The 19,963-nt window shown below is 34.3% G+C and overlaps 1 protein-coding gene across 1 annotated transcript in view; it reads left to right on the forward strand.

Moving 5' to 3' along the window:
• Positions 1-19,963, forward strand: part of ZBBX (zinc finger B-box domain containing) — a 111,566-nt gene that overhangs the window by 75,101 nt on the left and 16,502 nt on the right. The window contains exons 11-17 of the mRNA XM_059388064.1: positions 2,554-2,663; positions 3,071-3,171; positions 4,319-4,398; positions 6,744-6,883; positions 11,735-12,042; positions 15,596-15,749; positions 16,552-16,668. Of these exons, the coding sequence (XP_059244047.1) occupies positions 2,554-2,663; positions 3,071-3,171; positions 4,319-4,398; positions 6,744-6,883; positions 11,735-12,042; positions 15,596-15,749; positions 16,552-16,668 (1,010 nt within the window). The remainder of the gene's footprint in view (positions 1-2,553; positions 2,664-3,070; positions 3,172-4,318; positions 4,399-6,743; positions 6,884-11,734; positions 12,043-15,595; positions 15,750-16,551; positions 16,669-19,963) is intronic.

Consider the following 19,963-nt stretch of genomic DNA (forward strand, 5'->3'; position numbering starts at 1 on the left):
ACTGCTGTCCAAGCTGTCTATCTCTATTATAAAGTGTAATTCCTATAATAGTCTTTTTCATATGAAACTCAGTAGTGTGTACCTGTCATTTCATCAGTCTTCAATAAATATCTGATCAAATTTTGAGGAAAATATGGTGAGGTAGTCTTATTTTTAAAGATGTTTACCCTTGGCGCGCCTGGGTGGCTCAGTGGGTTAAAGCCTCTGCCTTCAGCTCAGGTCATGATCCTAGGATCCTTGCTTGGATTGAGGTCTGCATGGAGCTTTCTACTCAGCAGGGAGCCTGCTTCCCCCCTCTCTCTCTCTGCCTGCCTCTCTGCCTACTTGTGATCTCTGTCAAATAAATAATGAATAAAATCTTTAAAAAAAAAAAGATGCTTACCCTTTATTTATGTGGCATGATCTTTCAAATAAGCATTGGTGCTAGGGTCCCAATATCCAGAGTACAGACCTAGGTCACTGACTACCTAGTTGTTTGTTCATGGGAAAATCCCATAAAATATTTTGATCCACATTTTTTATCTTCAAAATTTTGAGTCTAGAATAAAGGATAAATAGTTCCAATATTCTGTTGTCTAGATTCTATAAGCATTTGGTTCAGGGCTTTGCTCATTAAATAAGGTAAATTTTTACTTTAAAAGGAGTCCTGGATAATTGTACATTCATGTGCATTTGTGATTGAGGTTTTTTTTTATAGTATATTTGTGTCAGACTGGAAAGAGTTTTCTGGTGGCCAGGTGCCATTTGTTTTGACCTTTACTCTTTAAAATTTTCCATCACTTAATTAAATTATAGATTTAAGATGTCATGCCCATCAAATTTGTTAAGACACAAAGCTGAATAATATAAATATTTAAATAATATAAATATTTTGGAGTGTTCTGATATGTACATTACATATATTAGGAAAATGCACTTAGCCATAGACTGCCAGATTATCAAATTTTATTGCTTTTGCAAATTAGGAGAAAGGTTATATAAAGTTAGTGGTTAAGAACATTGACTTGGGGACGTGGACTCCTTGGGTTCAAATTCCTCTTCTGCTTTTACTACTTGAATGACTTTGAGCACTTTGATTTACTTCTTTGTGCCTCAGTTTTCTCATCTGTAAAATTAAGATAATATTGGTACCTATTTAATATTACCTATTAATATTTAATATCCGAACTTAGTTTGAATAGAGCCTGGTACATTTTAAGCTTTGTATCAGTGCTACACAGAATTATCATTTAGAGGGCCCTGACTTTTACACGAGGACTCCATGAACTGGCATGGTCTGGAAGGGCTGTAGCTACTTATATTCTTGATTGAAAAGTACCACTTTCCTGACAATTTGGGAATACCCTCTGGAATCAGATGCATAATCTTGACCTCTGAGAATTCCTGTGTTTTGTTGCCTTCTATATGAGTTGGGCCATATCAGACCTTATTAACTGTGTGATAAATGTGACAGCCAGAACATACTGCATTCACATTGTGGGAACAGATTTTATCATCCTACTGGCTTGATGAAAGTTTAGAAGAATATCTTTAGGTTCCCTTAGTACCTATCAACATGTTACATAGGCTGTGATACAACAAATATTTTTAAATTAGGGTTTTTTAAAAAAGATTTATTTGAGAGAGAGAGAGAGAGAAACATGAGAGGGCAAGGGATAAAGCAGATTTCCCAGTAAGCATGGAGCCTGATGGAGGGTTTGATCCCAGAACCCTGAGATCATGACCTAAGCTGAAACCAAGAGCTGGCCACGTAACCAAGTGAGTCACCCAGGGGCCCCCATAAATTAGCTTTTTTAAAAAAAAATTTTATTTATTTATTTATTTTTTAATTTTTTAAAAAAAATTTATTTATTTATTTGACACTCAGAAATCACAAGTAGGCAGAGAGGCATGCAGAGAGAGAGGAGAAAGCAGTCTCCCCGCTGAGCAGAGAGCTCGATGCGGGGCTCAATCCCAGGACCCTGGGATCATGTCCTGAGCCGAAGGCAGAAGCTTTAACCCACTGAGCCACTCAGGCGCCCCATAAATTAGCTTTTTAAATAGTGTAATATGTTTCATGGGCTCCATGTGACTTCTGCAAGAATGCTGACTTCTATCATAACTTTGATTTTCATTCTAAATGAATAATAGTAGGACATGCAATTGAGAAATCCTGTGTGGGGGTTTCTGGGTGGCTCAGTTGGTTAAGTATCTGCCTTTGGGTTAGGTCCTGGTCAAGCCCCATATGCATTTGCCTGCTCAGCGAGGAGTCTGCTTCTCCTTCTCCCTGTGTCCCTTCCCCTGCTTGTGCTCTCTCTCTCTCTCTCTCAAAAAATAAATACATTTTGAAAAAAAAAAAAAGAAAAATCTTGTGTGTGTTAATTTAATTTATAAAATTATTTTAGTAGATTAAGATTCTCTTATACAATCATACTTCTGTGAATTAGAGGCATAGCTTTGCTTTCATCATTAATTTTGTATACTCACTTGTTTGTGAAATAAATCAAAATCTCATCAGGGAAAATTTTACATAATAGATTTTAGTCTTATAATTGCTTCTTTCTTGTTTTGTAGAACTCCACAGGAGCAACTTCGAAACATGCTACCCGATACATTCATACCACAATGTAAAACAGCGAGTGAGGCACAGTGTTCCCAGAATGAAAGTGATGAAGATAGTGATGGTTAGTTCAGACTTATTTGATATTGTCTAATTTATCATTTCAAATTTTACACACTAAGCATTAGTCAGCATCTGCATTTATTTATGTATTTATTACTGTATTATCTTCAGTTGGACTATGCACCCTTTGTCTCTAGATCAGAATCAAGCACACTCCTCTTCCCATTCCATAGATTTACTTTGCCTTAATTATATCATTTTATTTATTTAAACATTGAATGTTAAGAAAATGTGTATTTTAAATTGAGGTGGGGAAATTGATAACATTTACATATTAGTGTAGATGCACAAGAGAACATTATTATAGTCAACAATAGTTGACTATATAACATAGTCAACTATTTGAAGATAGGGAATTATCAGGTGAAGTATATTCTTAAAATATTATTTCCTAATCTTATATCCTAGTTGAGGAGACCAAAGTTCAGTACCCAGCGCCTTTTCTGCCAGTAGAAGAACTAAACATAGAGAGACCTGAGCCATCTCTAAAAATAGTTGAACTGGATGATGTAAGTGCATAATGACTGCTCTGTTACCTAACAAGAAATTTCAAAACACGTAATTACAACTATGTATTATATTCAAGAAGACTTTTCTCATAATTCAACATTGTTTGGAATGAAATTTATAAGAGTTTGAATTAAATATGTTAAAAGGAGTAAAACAGTATTATTTTTAGTGTAGGCAGTCCATTTCTGAGCTGTACTGATACTGTGCCATTTTTGGAAGTGTGTAGTGTGGGAAATGTACTACTTTTAACTTATATAAATGTAGTTTAGTTTTTGTTTTGCTTAGGTCTTTATGTTATCAGTCTTTTTAAACAAAAATTAGTCTCCTAATATCATATCTGTTTAATATAATTTGTATACATGTTGTTTCTTGAACGCCATCTAATATTATTTTCTATTTAAAGGAAAAATAGTACTAAGATTTAAGGGATTTAGTATAATAATAACTTGGATACAAACCTCTAGAAGACAAAAAGTAAAATCAACAGGAGCTCTTGCCAGTCAGGGGTAGAGCTTTTGTGAAAGGTTTAAGTTTTGACAAAACTTAATGTGTTAGCACATTTCTGACTTTCTAGTTATCTGGTAGCTGAATGTACAACTTGTCCTCAATATTTCTCTTCCTGTGGTTCTCATAGAAAAAGACTAGAAGAGAAGTATCTATTTAAGGACCACTTTCTTCTTTTGGTTAATAACTTCTGCTCTTTTTGCATGTATGCCTAGAAACATTTTAATTCTCTTCTGGGTAAATTTAAGATATAGAATAAATAAACACATGTGCTTGCGTATATATGTGTGTGCTTGTCATTATTTTGTTGAAGCACAGAGTAAGCTTAATAACATGCTGTTCAGAGGACTAAAAACACTTGTCACTAGCCTACTTGGCACTTAGTAGTTACGTAATAAAACAGCTGTTAGTGTTATTTCTAGGTGTGATAGTAAGGATAAAATGGCTGACACAGCAAATGCCCTCAACAAATAGTTGTATTTGTTTAGTTCTTCTAGAACTCATGTTCTATGGCACATAGCCAGAAAGCTAATGACATTATTTGTAGGAAGAAAATTCTCTAAATACTACATACTTGTTAGCTGGTTAATGTGTAATACATTTATTGAATATACTGATATTATACTACATGTATTTAATAAGACTTATGAAGAGGAATTTGAAGAACCAGGAGACCCAGTGCCCTACAAAGTTGAGTTAGCAGATGCGGATAGTCAACAAAGGTAAGATCTTGCTAACTCACTTTTGATGCTTATTAAAAACCTACTCTCAAAATCAACTATTTCTTTACATGAGAAATTCATGATGTAAAAAACATGTGACTTCATGGGCGCCTGGGTGGCTCAGTGGGTTAAGCCTCTGCCTTCGGCTTGGGTCATGATCTCAGGGTCCTGGGATCGAGCCCCACATCGGGCTCTCTGCTCGGCAAGGAGCCTGCTTCCTCCTCTCTCTATGTTTGCCTCTCTGCCTACTTGTGATCTCTCTCTCTGTGTCAAATAAATAAAAAAAATATTAAAAAAAAAACATGTGACTTCAATGTTAGAATATATTTTACTAAAGCCATGTTTAAATTTGTGTACAATATTGCTAATATTTGCCAACATTCAAAGCAACATGGTTATAATGGTATGTTTATATTCTTACCTAGTATCTGGATTATTTAATAAATACTTCTGATTTTAGCATCGTTATTTGAAGTAACTTACCAAGGGTGATGTGTGTCATATGAGCTTTCTTCTTTTCTCCAAAGATATTCTTTGAATTGTTCTTATTTTAGTTTGCTATGAACCCTAAATAAAAAGTTATATTAATGATTAGTTTGAGAAACAAAAGGGCTCCTAAACTATAGATTAGTTACTAGGTAGATTTTACTATGTGATAAATAAGTACAGTATAGTATAGTATAACAGCTCACTTTGCAACTTTTTTTTTAGAATTTTGTCATTTCCAAGTGAAAAATAATAGCTGTATCTGTTAGTAATGATAAAAGGACTCTGGGTCTTCTTTGCTTTTAAAAGTTTAGCCAGGGTTTCATGTGTTTTGATTACAAAGTATTAAGTTGGGTAAAGAGCAGAGTGAGATTTCTGTTAAGTAGCTCCTATGCCAATTTTTTGCTTATACATTCAGATCAACTTAAGCCCTATCAGCATTTTGGAATAGCAGTGGGCCTAAGGGATATCCTTGGACCTGTCCCTTTCCTAAGGGAAAAGACCCATGTTTGGACGCATAGACCCAGATGTCTAGCAGCCAATGTGCTTTTCGCAGGAGATAACCTTTTAGTCAGTAGATAAAAGATTTGTATGAACTACTGTATTCCTAAGAAAATGAATGACTTATCTGCTCTCTAATTTGGTTCTTTTATATGTCTTATTGCAAGTCTTGCTTTGACTTCCAAGTAAGGTATTACAGAAGGCAGAGAAAGTTACTGATCATGGTTTGGCAATGGTTTTGTCTCTTGGGTATGGAGGTGCCTGTAGAGTTTCTTCCCTTTTTTTTAAAAAAAAGATTTTATTTGTCAAAGAGAGAAAGAAAAGGGGAGCACAAACAGGGGAGTGGCAAGCAGAGCAAGCAGAGAGAGAAGCAGGCTCTCTATTGAGCAAGGAGCCAGATGTGGGACTTGATCCCAGGACTGAGCCTGAGGTGGGAGTCGATCCCAGGACCCTGTGATCATGACCTGAGTGGAAGGCAGACGCTTAACCCCCTGAGCCACCCAGGCATCCCAAGTTTCTTTCTTTCTAAGGAGAACCATAAAGAATCATAAGTGACAGAGTAGCATAATCCAGTTTTTATGTGGTACTATGTAAAGCTTGCATATTGGATATTATTAAATATTAGATATTTTAAAATATATTATTCAATTCATAGAAAGTGTTGTTTGAATTGTACATATGCAAGTATATAGTAACCATCATTAAAAATTGAAAATAAATATCATCTATTGCTTTTTAACCCACTGAGCCACCCAGGCCCATCCCCCCCCCCTTTTTTTTTTAAAGATTTAATTAACTTATTTGATAGAGATTACAAGTAGTCAGAGAGGCAGGCAGAGAGAGAGGAGGGAGCAGGCTCCCTGCCGAGCAGAGAGCCCAGTGCTGGGCTCTATCCCAGTACACTGAGATCACAACCTGAGCCAAAGTCAGAGGCTTTAACCCACCACGTATTGCTGTTTGACTCTGATAGTTCATTGATAAACAAATAAAAAGTTTATTTAAGTAATAAAACCCTGATTTTACCAGATTTCAATACACTAGTAGATAACTCTCCATTTTTAGAAGAAATAATATCAAGAACAAACTTATTTCAGAATATTTTTTAAAAGAGGTTTTCAATTGACATTGTTCATCAAATCAGATCTGACCAGTTACCTCTTTCTTTAAAATCCATAATACTATTTAGTTACTTGTGGTTTAGAATGTGTCCACAGTAAGGTTAAAAAAATATTAAATTATTGTGAATAACCCTATTCCCTGAAGGTTTTACTGTAATTTTAATAAGATGGGCCTTTTTACATTCTTTTCTGTATCGTTTCTTTCAATTCTTCTCTTTTGTTTACCCTGAAACATGAAAGTTGCACATTTCATGAGTATCAGAATACTTTTCTATATGAAACTGACATCCATCAACATCATGTTTCCACCAAGGAAAAAACAGACCTCTTACATCTTCATCTGAACAACAGCTCTTCTTACTGTAAAAATAACTCAAAAGGTAACTTTTTTCCTTGTAGATTAATATTATTAACAATAAATGTTGGCAAGTTAATAAAACCAGTAGGTATTGCAGTGTGTAAAAGCTTTTCTTATTATGATGTTTATTTTAAGCCCCAAAAACTTAGTACTTAGAAACACTTGGTTGAAGATATAGTTATCTAGCAAATACTCTGTCCAGTCAATGGGGAACAGTGTCTGTAATCAGAAGAAAAGCAGGCAATGTTGGCTGGTCTGTCTGAAAGTTATTGTGGACTGAGCTAGTATTTAAAAGGTTACATGGGCAGGCTTTTAGTGAAGAAAATCTAATTGACACCTTGTTGCCTGCCTTGCATTAAATCTCCCAAAATATTCAAATTTGATGTAAAGTTTCACATAATTGATAAAACCAAACAAAACCAATCATCATGTTTATATATCTACATTGTTATTACTAATAAATTCCTTAGAATTTATCGATTAGAATGCTGGGTGTAAATGTCTGGTTTCAATTTCCAGATGGTGAGAGCACCATTTAAAGACAGTCACAATAAATTATCTTAGTCCGGGAAGTCAAATTTCATTTCCATTTCTGTCTTAAATCATTGTGTGACCTTGAATATGTCACTTGCTTTCTTAGATTGCATTTTCCTAAACTAAAACATAGGAACTATATTATTTCTAATCTGCCTTTCTAATATAATTTTATTCTATTTAGAATTTTCAGAAAAACTAATAATGTTTCTTATATAAAAGATTTGAGAGATACTCGAGAGCATTATTTAAAATAACTAGTTATAAAACTGATGATTACTTTTGATTGGGTAATAGATGGTAGAGCCATGATTTGTGATAATCCTGCTGGTCTTGACATCTTCAACTAATAAGCCTCTAAATTATTATGACCAACTATGAACTATATCCACATGGGAATTTAGGACTTCACAGGGCTCCAAAAAGATATTTTCTTATCTACCTGGAGCATGGTGTTCCAATTGTCTTTGAGGAAATGCTGAATATAAATATCCATTAAGTGTTACTTTACAAGATACTTGATTTATGTAAATAGACTTGACTTTTTAAAGCAGTTTTAGGTTCACAGCAAAACTGAGCAGGATATACAGATCGTTCCCTTATACAATCTGCATTCACAGACTCATAGCTTCTGCTACCATCAACATCCCAAACCAGAGTAGTACATTTTTTACAAACAACAAACATATATTGACACACTATTATCACCCAACATCCATAGTTCACATTAGGGTTCACTCTTGATATTGTACTTTCTGTGGGTTTGGACAAATTTATAATGACATGTATCCACCATTATAGTATCATAAAAAAATCATTATAGTGCCCTGCCTTTTTATGTTACCTCCCTGCCTCCTAACTCCTGGCAACCACTGATCTTTTCACTTTATAGTTTAGCCTTTTCCAGAATGTCATGTATGTATGTCAAGCTGGAATGATATGATGTGCAATCTTTTCATATTGGCTTTTTTCACCTAGTAATATGCACTTAAAGGTGCCTCCATGTCTTTTCATGGATTGATAGCTCTTTTTTTTAGTACTGAATAATATTTCATTATCTGGATGTATCACAATTTATTTATACATTCACTTATTGAAGGACAACGTGTTGATTCTGGATTTTGGTAATTATGAATAAAGCTGTTATAAACATCCATGTATATTTGAAGATAACTTTTCATCCCACTTGGGTAAATACCAAGGATTGCAATTGTTAGATCACATAGTAACAATATGTTTAGTTTTGTAAAAAAATCACCAAACTGTCTTCCAAAGTAGCTGTACTATTTGCATTCCCAAAGCAATAAATGAGACTTCTTGTTCTCTACATCCTTGCCAGCATTTGGTATTGTCAGTGTTTTGGATTTTTGTCATTCCAAAAATTGTGGGGTGGATTTCATTGTTGTTTTAACTTGCAATTCCCTAATAGCATATGATGTTGAGCACCTTTTCATATGCTTATTTGCCATCTATGTATCTTCTTTGATGAAGGTCTATTAAGGTGTTTGGCCCATTTTTAAATTGAGCTCTCCATTTTCTTACTGTTGAGATTTTAGATTTTTTAATATTTTTGAGATATAATATTCACGAGATATGTATTTTGCAGATATTTTCCCTAAGTCTATGGCTCGTCTTCTCATTCTCTTGGCAGCGTCTTTTACAGAACAGATTTTTAATTTTAATGAGGCTCAGCTTATAAATTATTTGTTTCATGGATCCTGGTCTTGGTGTGTGTCTTAAAATGTCATCACCATACCCAAAATCATCTAGATTTTTAGGTTCTAAGGGTTTTATAGTTTTGCATTTCATATTTAGGTGTATCATTCTTTTGAGTTAATTTTTGTGAAGTGTGGAAGGTCTGTGTTCAGATTATTTTGGAGGCATGTGGATGTCCAACTCTAGCACCACTTGTTGTAAAGAGTTTCTTTTTTCCATTATTTTGCCTTTGCTGTTTGACAAAGATCAATTGACTATATTTTGGGAGACTATCTATAGATTCTCTGATATGTTCCATTGATGTATTTTTTCTATACTTTTACCAATACCACATTGTCTTTGTTACTACAATTGTTTAGTAATTTTTGAAGTTGTATAGTGTCAGTCCTGTGACATTGTTCTTCTCCTTCCATATTGTGTTGGCTTTTCTGGGTCTTTTGCCTCTCTATATAAACTTTAGAATCATTTTATCAATATCCACAAAATAACTTGCTGGGATTTTAATTGGGATTGAACGAATCTATAGATTAAGTTGGGAAGAAGTGATATTTTGACAATATCGAGTCTTCCTATCTGTGAACATGGACTATCTCTCCATTTATTTAGTTCCTTGATTTCTTTCATCAGAGATTTTTGTTTTCCTCATATAAATCTTTTACATAGTTTAAGTTCACTCTTAAGTATTTCAGTTTTTGAGTACTAATGGCATTGTGTTGTTAATTTCAAATTCTACTTATTCATGTTGTTGTATGGGCAGGTGATTGACTTTTGTATCTTGATCTCGTATCCTTGCCATCATCACTTATCAGTTCTAGGAGTTTTTTGGTTGATACTTTCAGAATTTGTACATAAATAATCATGCCATCTGTGAACAAAATTAGATTTATTTCTTCCTTCTTAATCTGTATACTTATTTTCTTGTTTTATTGCATTAACTATGACTTGTACAGTGTTGGGAAGGTGTTGTGAGAGGAGACATCCTTGATTTGTTTTTGATAGTAGGGTTAAATCATCTAGTATATTGTTAAGTATGATGTTAACTCTAGGGCTTTTTATAGATAGTCTTTATCAAGTTGAGGAAGTTCCTTTTTGTTTCTGGTTTGCATCTATTGATATGATCTTGTGATTTTTCTTCTTTAACCTCTTGATGTGACATATTCGATTATTGGTTTTCAAATGTTGAATCAAGACATCTGATTTTTATGGCTTTATGGGCCTTCCACTGAATAGACTAAATTAAATCATACCTATACTTTCTTCATCATATTTTTAAAGATCATTAAAATGCAGCTTTGTCACCTCTTCAGCAACATTTGATCCTAATAATAGAATTTTGCAATCTTGCAAAAATATTGCAGAGGTTAGTTGTAGACATTTACATAGAGGAAATAGCATCTTTTTGTACCAAAAAATCAATTAATTTCTATTGAAGTTTAGGAGGAAAATGCAGCATTATTATGGAAGTTTCCTTAAGTTGAACAGTTTTTATAAAGTTATGCTTGTAAAAATATTTCTCTGATATACAAGTTACTGTATTTCTCATAGTACTTATGGTGAGAGGTGGTAGTTGTTGGAAATGGAGGTTCTAAATACTATGTGTAATTGCTAAGCTATACAAACATTTGATTGCAACAAGTAAGTCCTTTGGGCAGCAAGGCAGAATTTACATCACTGGAGAGTATTTTAGTCATAGCCTTTACTATTTTATACCATCTATTTATAGAGATAAGATATTTATATTGGAAAGAGCATAGGGATAATCAGATGAAGCTATATTCCATCTGGATAATGATAAATATACTGTTAGTTAAAATGAATGCAGTATGGCATAAAAATTGTTAAAGAATTTTTATTCTTCTTAAAATTAAGACCAATGTTTCACAACCCTGGTTGCACATTATAATCACCTGGAGAACTTTGTGGAGGGAGGTGGAAGAAGCAGTGCTTGAATCCCACTCCCAGTGTCTGATTTAATTGGTTTGGGGTCAGGCTCATACACTGACAATTTTAAAGAGTACTTTCAGGTGATTCCATGTGCACCCAGGTTGAAAACCAATGATCTAAAGCAACTCATTTATTTAAAGCAGACATAATGAGATGGTGACTAATATAATCTTGCTCATTTTGTAGCTTTCCAGAGGCAGGTGTCCCAGCTGAAACATTTTCTGTGCCCCTAACTGGTACTGCTCTTTCATCTGCAGATCTCCCCTTGCCCTCACCTCATCACTAGGCATGTTAAAGAAAAGACGCAAAATGTGGAAATAAGGTTCTCTCTGCATTATTTTTCATAAATTGCCAATATAAAACTGGAGTGGGAGAAGATGTAGGAAAGTAGGAATTGAACCACAGGCTGAAGTAAAAATGTGCATCAATTTTGACATTTCATTACAACATAAAATCTTGCCTCCTTCCTTTAGTCTGGTCCATTAAGGTTTGAATGTATCAGTAAATTATGATTATCATTTATAAACATTAACAGAGTAAATATATTTTAACACTGAGATCTCGGTAAAGAAATGTTGATAAAATAGTGCTTATTGATAAAGGTTTACACCACAAAACTTTTGGTTTATTAACAGTTTAGTTAATTTATTTAAGTTTTGTAAATAATTGTTTTCAACAGCAGGAACTTCAGATACTGAATTTGAAATCATTGTGGATCCTGATGTTTATTTTCCTGCCATTGAGAAAATAGGGGAAAGCAGCATTTCTGAAAGAAATTTCAAGGATAAAATGATAGATACAGAGAGTAATCAAAAGTCTGGTGATTCCTGCGTATCACTTGAGAGCAAGGCTTCTTTGCCAAGCATAGATTTAAAAAAACCTTCCATTAAGGAGCAGTTACCTCAGGACATCAAAGAATCCTTGGAATTTAGCAATCTGCATGAGAGGCCAAACTTTGAAGATTCTAAAGCTACGGAGTCGCCACTGGTAAATCTCTATTGTGTTTATTACATTAAAAATTTTATATGAAATGTCATAAGAAAATTTTATATTGACATCTTATATTCTTAAACATTACTACCTATTGAAGTTAAAATTTGCTACCTTATATTATCATGAGACAGTTGAAGAATGACTCCTATGGGAAAGAATGTTAATGACCTATAGGAAAAATTCTAATATGGTAAATGCCATTATAACAAACGGTTTTATGTGACAACACTTTAAGGCCCACCTCATGCACCATAGTAAGAGAGCTGTTACTTTTCTAAATGAAATTTATTATTAGAAATAATTTAGCATAATAAATCCTTTCTAGCTTTTTACAGAATATAGTCACTGTTAAAAAAAAATGAAATAAATGCAGATATGTAGATATAACTAGTCTTTGTGGCTTAATGTAAGTACAAGGTTTTAAAGGTGGTTCCTTCAGAAAAATGGCTAATAAATAAATAGGGGTATAGTTTTCATTTCATCTTAGAGGAAAAAGTAAAGTAGCTCGTCATTGCATTAATGCCCAGTTTTGAAACTATATTTGAATCTCTGTTCTATACAAAAAAATCTTAGGTAATCATGATTACGTAATACAAATTTTGGAAATTAGGCAAGTCAAATGTTTTAATAACCCTTCAAAGTTATATGAAATGAATCTTCATGACGCCTAAAGTGAAGTTGGGACCAAAACCACAGAAGAATGACTATGGATTTGTTGCCCCTTCTGCTTGGGGGATTGGATTTGGGGCCCACCTTGTGATGGGTCTTCTTCCTTTTTGAAATGCAAAATTGGAACTGAGACCTTTGCAAAAGCTTTTGATCCATAGAAGTCTTCTCAGTCACTGGAAGAATACCCTGGGAGACATGCTCACAGATGCAACAAGATGAAGAGAAACTGATTTCTGCAGAGGAACTGGGACAGATCAATAAAATACCTTACCTGAAAAATGGAAATTTTGGGCTTTCATTTAACATAGGTTTACAGTTTAAATATATATTTCTTGCTTAGGAGCTCCAAGCCAACAAATTCACATTAATTTTAATCCATTTATGTTGATACCTTAATGTGTCTGCCAGAAGAAATCCAATTCCTTCTAGAAGACATTCTCACAATTTAGCTGATAATAGATCTCAAAAACAAAGCCTCATTGCAGAGGAGCTTTTCTTCCTCCTCCCTCAGTGAAGAAAGCAATCAGACTGAATTTCTGCAAACAGAACTCTAATTTTCCAATTTCCACATGGCCTCATGAAGAGGACTAAGTGACAACCTACACATGCATTGTCCTGTGTTAAGGGAGAGGAATCCTAGAGCACAAGGACCCCAATTCTTTTATAATGGTTGCAAGCCTGCCTGACCTATGCCGTAGGGCGAGACATTCTCTGCTGTAACCTAATAAAAGGCGGTTGGTCAAAGCTCACAGATATGTAATCTGTGGTAATTTGTATAATGGAAAGCAATCTAGCAGTTAAAATGAATGGCATAGGACTATTTCTATTTATATGGATCCATCTAAAAAAATATGGCATTAAAATTTAAATGTAAAAGGGCACGTAGAGATAAGTCAGTATTTTTGGAAACATTTAAGACATAACTTTTTATGGATACATTCAGATGTAGTAATAGTCAAAAACATGCATTGGAATTAAGTATGTCTACTTCAATGCAATAATACAATTAGCTCTAAAGACTAATTTTTTGGCGTGGATATCTGAAGCAAATATATATTTTTTAAGATTTAAAAATCTTTATATGTATTTGAGAGGGTGGAGGAGAGGCAGAGAATCTGAAGAGGACTCCATGCTGAGTGTGGAGCCTGATACAGGGCTTGATCCTACTAATGTGAGATCATGACCTGAGCGAAACCAAGAGTCAGACATTCAACTGACTGAGCCACCCAGGCACCCGTGAAATGAATATTTTAAATTACTGATATTAAATTGTGTGATCAAGTCATGTTATAGATAATACATATCTACATACTTAAAGTATTTCGTAATTAGAATTGAAGCGTTACAGAGCTACTAACCATATTTTGATTACTTATACTACTATAGTAAAAAAAAAGTGGTAAATGATTATGTCACAGAAAACAGTGCTTTTTATATAGTGATAGAATCTACTTTGTTTTAATCTGTGATGACTAGACATGAATTGTTTTTATTCTCTTTCTGCTGTAAGAGAAGCTATTCCTTGAGCAGAGACTACTTAAAAATCTATGTTGCTGCAGTAGAAAATTTAAGATTGAGCAGTGGGGGCAGTTTTTAGCAGTAGTATTACTTGACTTGCACTGGAGTGCACGATCATTCATTTTGCACTTCAGTTTTCAGAAACTGAGTCCTTCGTGAAGGTGGAAACTGTGGAATTCAGTACCAAGTTGTAGAGCAGCAGCAGTGGAATAGGGCCGGGTGCCGGGAAGAAAACATGGACTAGTTAGGGGCTCTTGGTTCTGGTTTTGACACCATCAATAGTAGTCTGGGAAACAAACCAATCCACTTTCTTTTTCTTATCTCTCAACTGATGCTTTACAAAAACGCTCCAGATTTGCAGTTGTCTAATACAAATAAGAGCTGCACTAGAGCTGAAGGGTTGCTATAAATTGAAAATCAGTGTCCTGGACAACCAGGGAAAATGCCATGAATAGAGCCAACTTAGATTTGTCTTTGAAGGAGGTGCTTTATTGGTCACTAGCTTTGTTTTGTAACGTTTTATCATTTATATGACTTATACATTTGAATGGACTTATCATAATTTTTTGTGTTGTTTACTGCCTGGAAACAGACTGTATTTGGGCATTAATTAGATCCATTAGGGAACTGTTAAATACGGAAAGCACTCTGATTATGTTTTAAGCCCATCTAGAGCTCTCACGTCTGAATCTCTAATCTGTTACTTACTAGAATCATGTATGTTTTAATCCCATTAATATTCTTCCCTAGGATGAAACATATCACAAAATGAATTCGTAGGGCGGGAAAGTAAGCCTATGCTTCACATCAGCCAAACCTAGGTGTGCTAGTTTCTAATTGTATGACCTTCTCAAATAACTTAGCTTGCTCTTGCCTCTGTTTACTACATAGATGTTTGTTTCATAATGAATATTTTGTTAACTTGGATTTTGTCCATGACAAGTTTTATTCCCTTTGGTATTCTACTTTCATCTTTGAAATTAGTTTATATATAGACAAAGATACTAATTCAAAAGCACAGCATATGAGGAAGAATCTGTTTTCCAGAGTAACTTAGGCACGAAGACACTAAGGGAAGAAAATAAAAGGAGGGAGAAAGGTGACCTTTTCTTTTGTGATCTTCTGTCCTTCTTGGATTGATGACAACTTTCAGATAATTACAATAATTGTGGTTTATATATTTTTCAGGACTTACTATATATAAATGTTGTGTTGTTTTCTATGTCTTCACTATAAGAACCTAAATCTGATGAGGAGAGAATTTGTGCCAAGAACATAGTAGGTGCTCAATGAATGAATGTGCTGCTTTGTGTTGATGAGATAAAATAAACTTAATTTTGTTGAATATTTTGTTTCCTAGTTGTTACAAGAAATAGCCCTCAGAAGTAAGCCTATAACTGAACAATATCAAGGACTTGAAAGATTATTTGTTTTTGATAAAAATGAAAGACTCAACTTACTTCCTTCTCATAGCTTAGAATGCAGCTATTCCAGTACTAGGATTACAACTGCAGGTAAATTCAGACATGAAATCAGATGGCCTGTGGACCAACCTAACAATTTCCTGACATTTTTTTTTTTTTAAACAGCTCATCCTCATTTTCGGAAATACTGGGCAATTCTGTTCAATGAATAAAGTCATTTTCTTCTTCTCCAGCTGAAATTATTAACCCTCTGTGAGTTGCCACATATTTATATTTGAGGCTACTCTCAGAATGTGAGAGAATATAAGTATAATGAGACTGAGGAGAGATTATTTTTAGAATTTAGAAATGTAGCCTTTACTAAATTGTGAAATAGAAATTCTTTGAATCAGTTAATTAGCTGCTAAGTATTGTATGATGATTCTTAAATACCATCCTAAAAGCAAATATAAAAACTCAGGATTTATAGGAATTTTTGAAACATAGCTGGAATTTCCTTCTGCAAGTTCTGGTATCACCTATATTCTTAGGTTTCCCATGTATTCAGATATGTTTATTCATGTACTGTTATGCTTTATGTTATATTGTTATATACTTAAAGTATTTATTTTTATTATATATTAAGTATATTGTTATATACTTAAGTATTTGTTTTTATTCAAATGTATATGTGATATCTTTGCAATTTACAGTTTATTTCTTTTTATTATGCTATGCAAATCTAATGTTTTTATTATATATTTATGAGATTTCTGTCTTTTATAATATATCCCTCACTCTTATCAATGTTCCTTATTTAGATTATCCAGTAAGATGATAAATAAAATAAAGCCATAATATGGATCTCTCTGCTTTTTAAGATTTAAATTAGCTTACAGTTTTTCCATTTCAGGAGACAGAGAGTGGATTCCAGACCGTAGCATAAGTACATATGCTGATAATGCAGTCACCTTGGGTGTTCAGCAGAGTGCCCAGAACCCGTCAATGAGTAGAACACAACAAAAAATGGGTAAGATCAGCTGGAAGGCCACAGTGCCATACTGATGACTCACTGTGTTCTTTAGTTTCTCTGAGCAGTTTACTAGGTACCTGAAAATTAGTTTTTGCAGTTTCATAATGTGAACATATTCATTTTACTGGCTGCCTTACATTTTTTTTTCCAAAACCAAAAAAGCAAGACTTGTCATATTCTTCTCAACAACATGAGTTCAGTCTCTTAGTTATTTTTGCTACAATGTATTAGTAAATAGTATTTTTTAAATGTAGCTCAGGGTATGGTGTGTATTTTAAACAATCCTCATAAAGTACATACTCAGTTTTATTACACTCTGGGACACAGTGTATTTGTTCTAGATTTTGCATATCATACACTTGGTTCACATTATGATCAGACATAGCCATTTGTGAAAGGAATGGTTTATGTTAAGATTGCTTTCTGTAGCCATGGTTGAGACACCTCTGTTCTACATCTCGTGCTGAATATGTTAACCCTGAAATTTTGATTTACGTTCATTGACTCCATTCACTAACCAAAATAGTCTTAAGATTGTCTCTATGATAACTCTTTTGAATGTTGAATCTCACTGTAATATTTTCCTAGAGAATGTACGCAGAGAATTTTGATATCATTAAAATCAGTAGTTTTCTTATGTCATTATTATTATTATCCAAGAACACCTGTTGCAGTAAGTTTGCTTTATACTGAATTTCATGTGAAGTTGCTGTAGATGACTGATGAATTAAGGCAATTCAACAGACCTGTGTTGAGTATGTTGGCCTGATGCTGGGCCCTGAGGAAAAAGGGATGCGTAAGTCATGTTCCCTGATCTCTAGGAGCTCACAGGTTTAGGAAGAACGCTTGACAGGGGGGTTATTTGCCTTCATCTGAATGCCATCTTCAAGCCAGAGATTTAATTACAGATGATTTGTCCAAATATGCAAAATTTATATGTCTCTCTTGCCCTAAATCCTATGATTCAAACTCTGGCTAGCTTAGATCCCTTTCATATGCATTTATGTTGATAATCTGCCAGATTTAAAACATTTTTTTTCATGAAATAACCATCCATTTATTATAAATGTTTTTTGGCTCTATAATTAGGTACCTGTTCTCACATCAAAGTCTCAAGCAGCTTCAAAACTTCTGGTAGCTTCATTTGGAGGCAGCCAAAGGAACTGTTTTAAGTTACCACATATTGCTGAAAACAAATTCATATGCATGCTATGAGAAATGTGTTATCAGGACAAATCTTTATAGATAAGATGCCAAATGCCTTTAAGTCTCGATCTGGAGTGATCAGTTGAAATCAGTAATTTACTATAAGAGACATTTGTGGAAGCACTTACTGTAAGCCAGGCACTGCAGACATGGTGAGACAAAAGCTGCCCTCATCCCTGAGCTTAGGCTAAGGCAGAAGGTCTAGAATGTTAGTGTGAGCATAACCACCTGAGAAGCCTGTTGTAGTGTGGATTTCACCACCTCATTCTTAATATTCTGATTTATTAAAGTTGAGATAGGAGCTAGAAATTTGTACTTATTTTATCAATAATTCCATGTTATGCTGATGTAGGCAGTCCAAAAATCATACTTAGGGAAAACTGCTATATAGATACATAAACACATAAATTACCCCATATAAAATACACATTTTGTAAGAGGACTTTGAATAACATACTTTTGGAGACTGACAGGTAATTGATAATCATAGTACATGCGATCAGTTATAGTAAAGGTAGGTACATGTGCAGTCTTTTTAGGAATGGAGATGGTAAAATTATTGCTTTGCTGTTAAAAGGTGTAGATCACCAAGGTGTTAGAGACCAGGTGACATTTCATCTAAGTCTTAAGGAATTAATAAGATGTGCCAGTTAGGGACAGAGGGAAAGGACTTTCTGAACAGAAGCAGTATCCTGAAATAAAAATTAAATTTTTCTGGCTAAGCCACAAGTTATCAAAATCTTATGTTCTCAACTGATGCTAGTGGATAAAGGAATTCTTCTGTAAGATTTTTAAGTCTGTGAATGTAGAAACACAATAGCTATGAAATACGGCAGCAAGCCCATTGATCTCCCCAACTCCTGCCAAAACCTCTTGCTCACCCACCCCATTTTTCTGTGTCTGTCTACAAAACCATATAAGCATTGGTAAGATGGTCAGTAGCTTTCTTGTTTCTCTCTTACCCTCTACAGCCGAGTCATCCCTAGATTCTGTTGATTTCAGCTCTGAGACTGATCCCGAATCTGACTGCTTCTACCTTTATTCCAGAGGAGCCTAAGCCAGTTGTCCATTATCTCTCAATTTCACTTCTTGCCTTTCTTGAAAACAAGTTTTAGTAAGTAATTTCTATCAAATTATACTGTTTATAGTCAGTGAGTGAATTGTTTATAGCCGTAAAATTGTTTATAGTTTATAGGGAGCTAATCACATTTTCTTTCAACTTAAAGCATAAATTGTATCTTGTCATTCTCCTGCTTAAAAGCATTTTATAGCTTCTTATAGAAGACAGGAAAAAAAAAAAAAAAAACCCACAACATCTCTTACCAGACATCACACAGCAGTACTGAGCTGGCCTTGCCCAACTCTGCTAACAGTGGTCCTCTCACAGTGCAGCTACACTGGCTGGCTTCTTTTTGTTTTCAAAAAGAAGCTCCTTAGCTTTAGAATTTGCTCTTCCATCTAACCTGGAATGGTCTGTAGCCTCTTTCTCACTCTTCACACCATTTTTCAAATGATCGTTTCTTTTCCATTTTTCTATCTCAGCCCAGACGCTGCTTCCTTAGAGAAGCCTCCTGAAACCACCTTAACTAATGCCAGCCTCTTGAGACCCCCGTCACACTTACCTTATTTTTCCTTCTCCTAGAAACTAATAATAGTTTCTAATAATAGATGTAATTATTGTACTTGTTTACTAGTAATAGATGAAATTATTTTATTTATTTATTTTTTGCTCATCCTAAGCTTGGTTGGAAAGAAAGCGAGGACCTAGCCTGTCCTTTTCTTTGTTGCGTCCTCAGTGATGGAACACAGCCTGGCATATTGTCAGCACTTAGCAACCGTGTCTGAAGGAGGGAAGCAGGAGAGCAAGACTGTGTATTAATTTGCAGTACAGCTTGAGGGTAGAGGCAATGTCTCATTCACTTTTGAACACCCTGAACCTGACACAGTGCCTGACAATTTCAGGATATGACAAATGATTTTTATAATTTAATTGAATTGGGTATTAATTCATAGGCTTTCAGAGTTGGAGAGGATTTGAGATATTCTGTCCCAACTCCTAAGTTACTCCTAACTTTTGTAGGTTGAA

The sequence above is a fragment of the Mustela nigripes genome, chromosome 2, assembly GCF_022355385.1.
Source record: "Mustela nigripes isolate SB6536 chromosome 2, MUSNIG.SB6536, whole genome shotgun sequence".
In the NCBI taxonomy this organism is placed as follows: Eukaryota; Metazoa; Chordata; class Mammalia; order Carnivora; family Mustelidae; genus Mustela; species Mustela nigripes.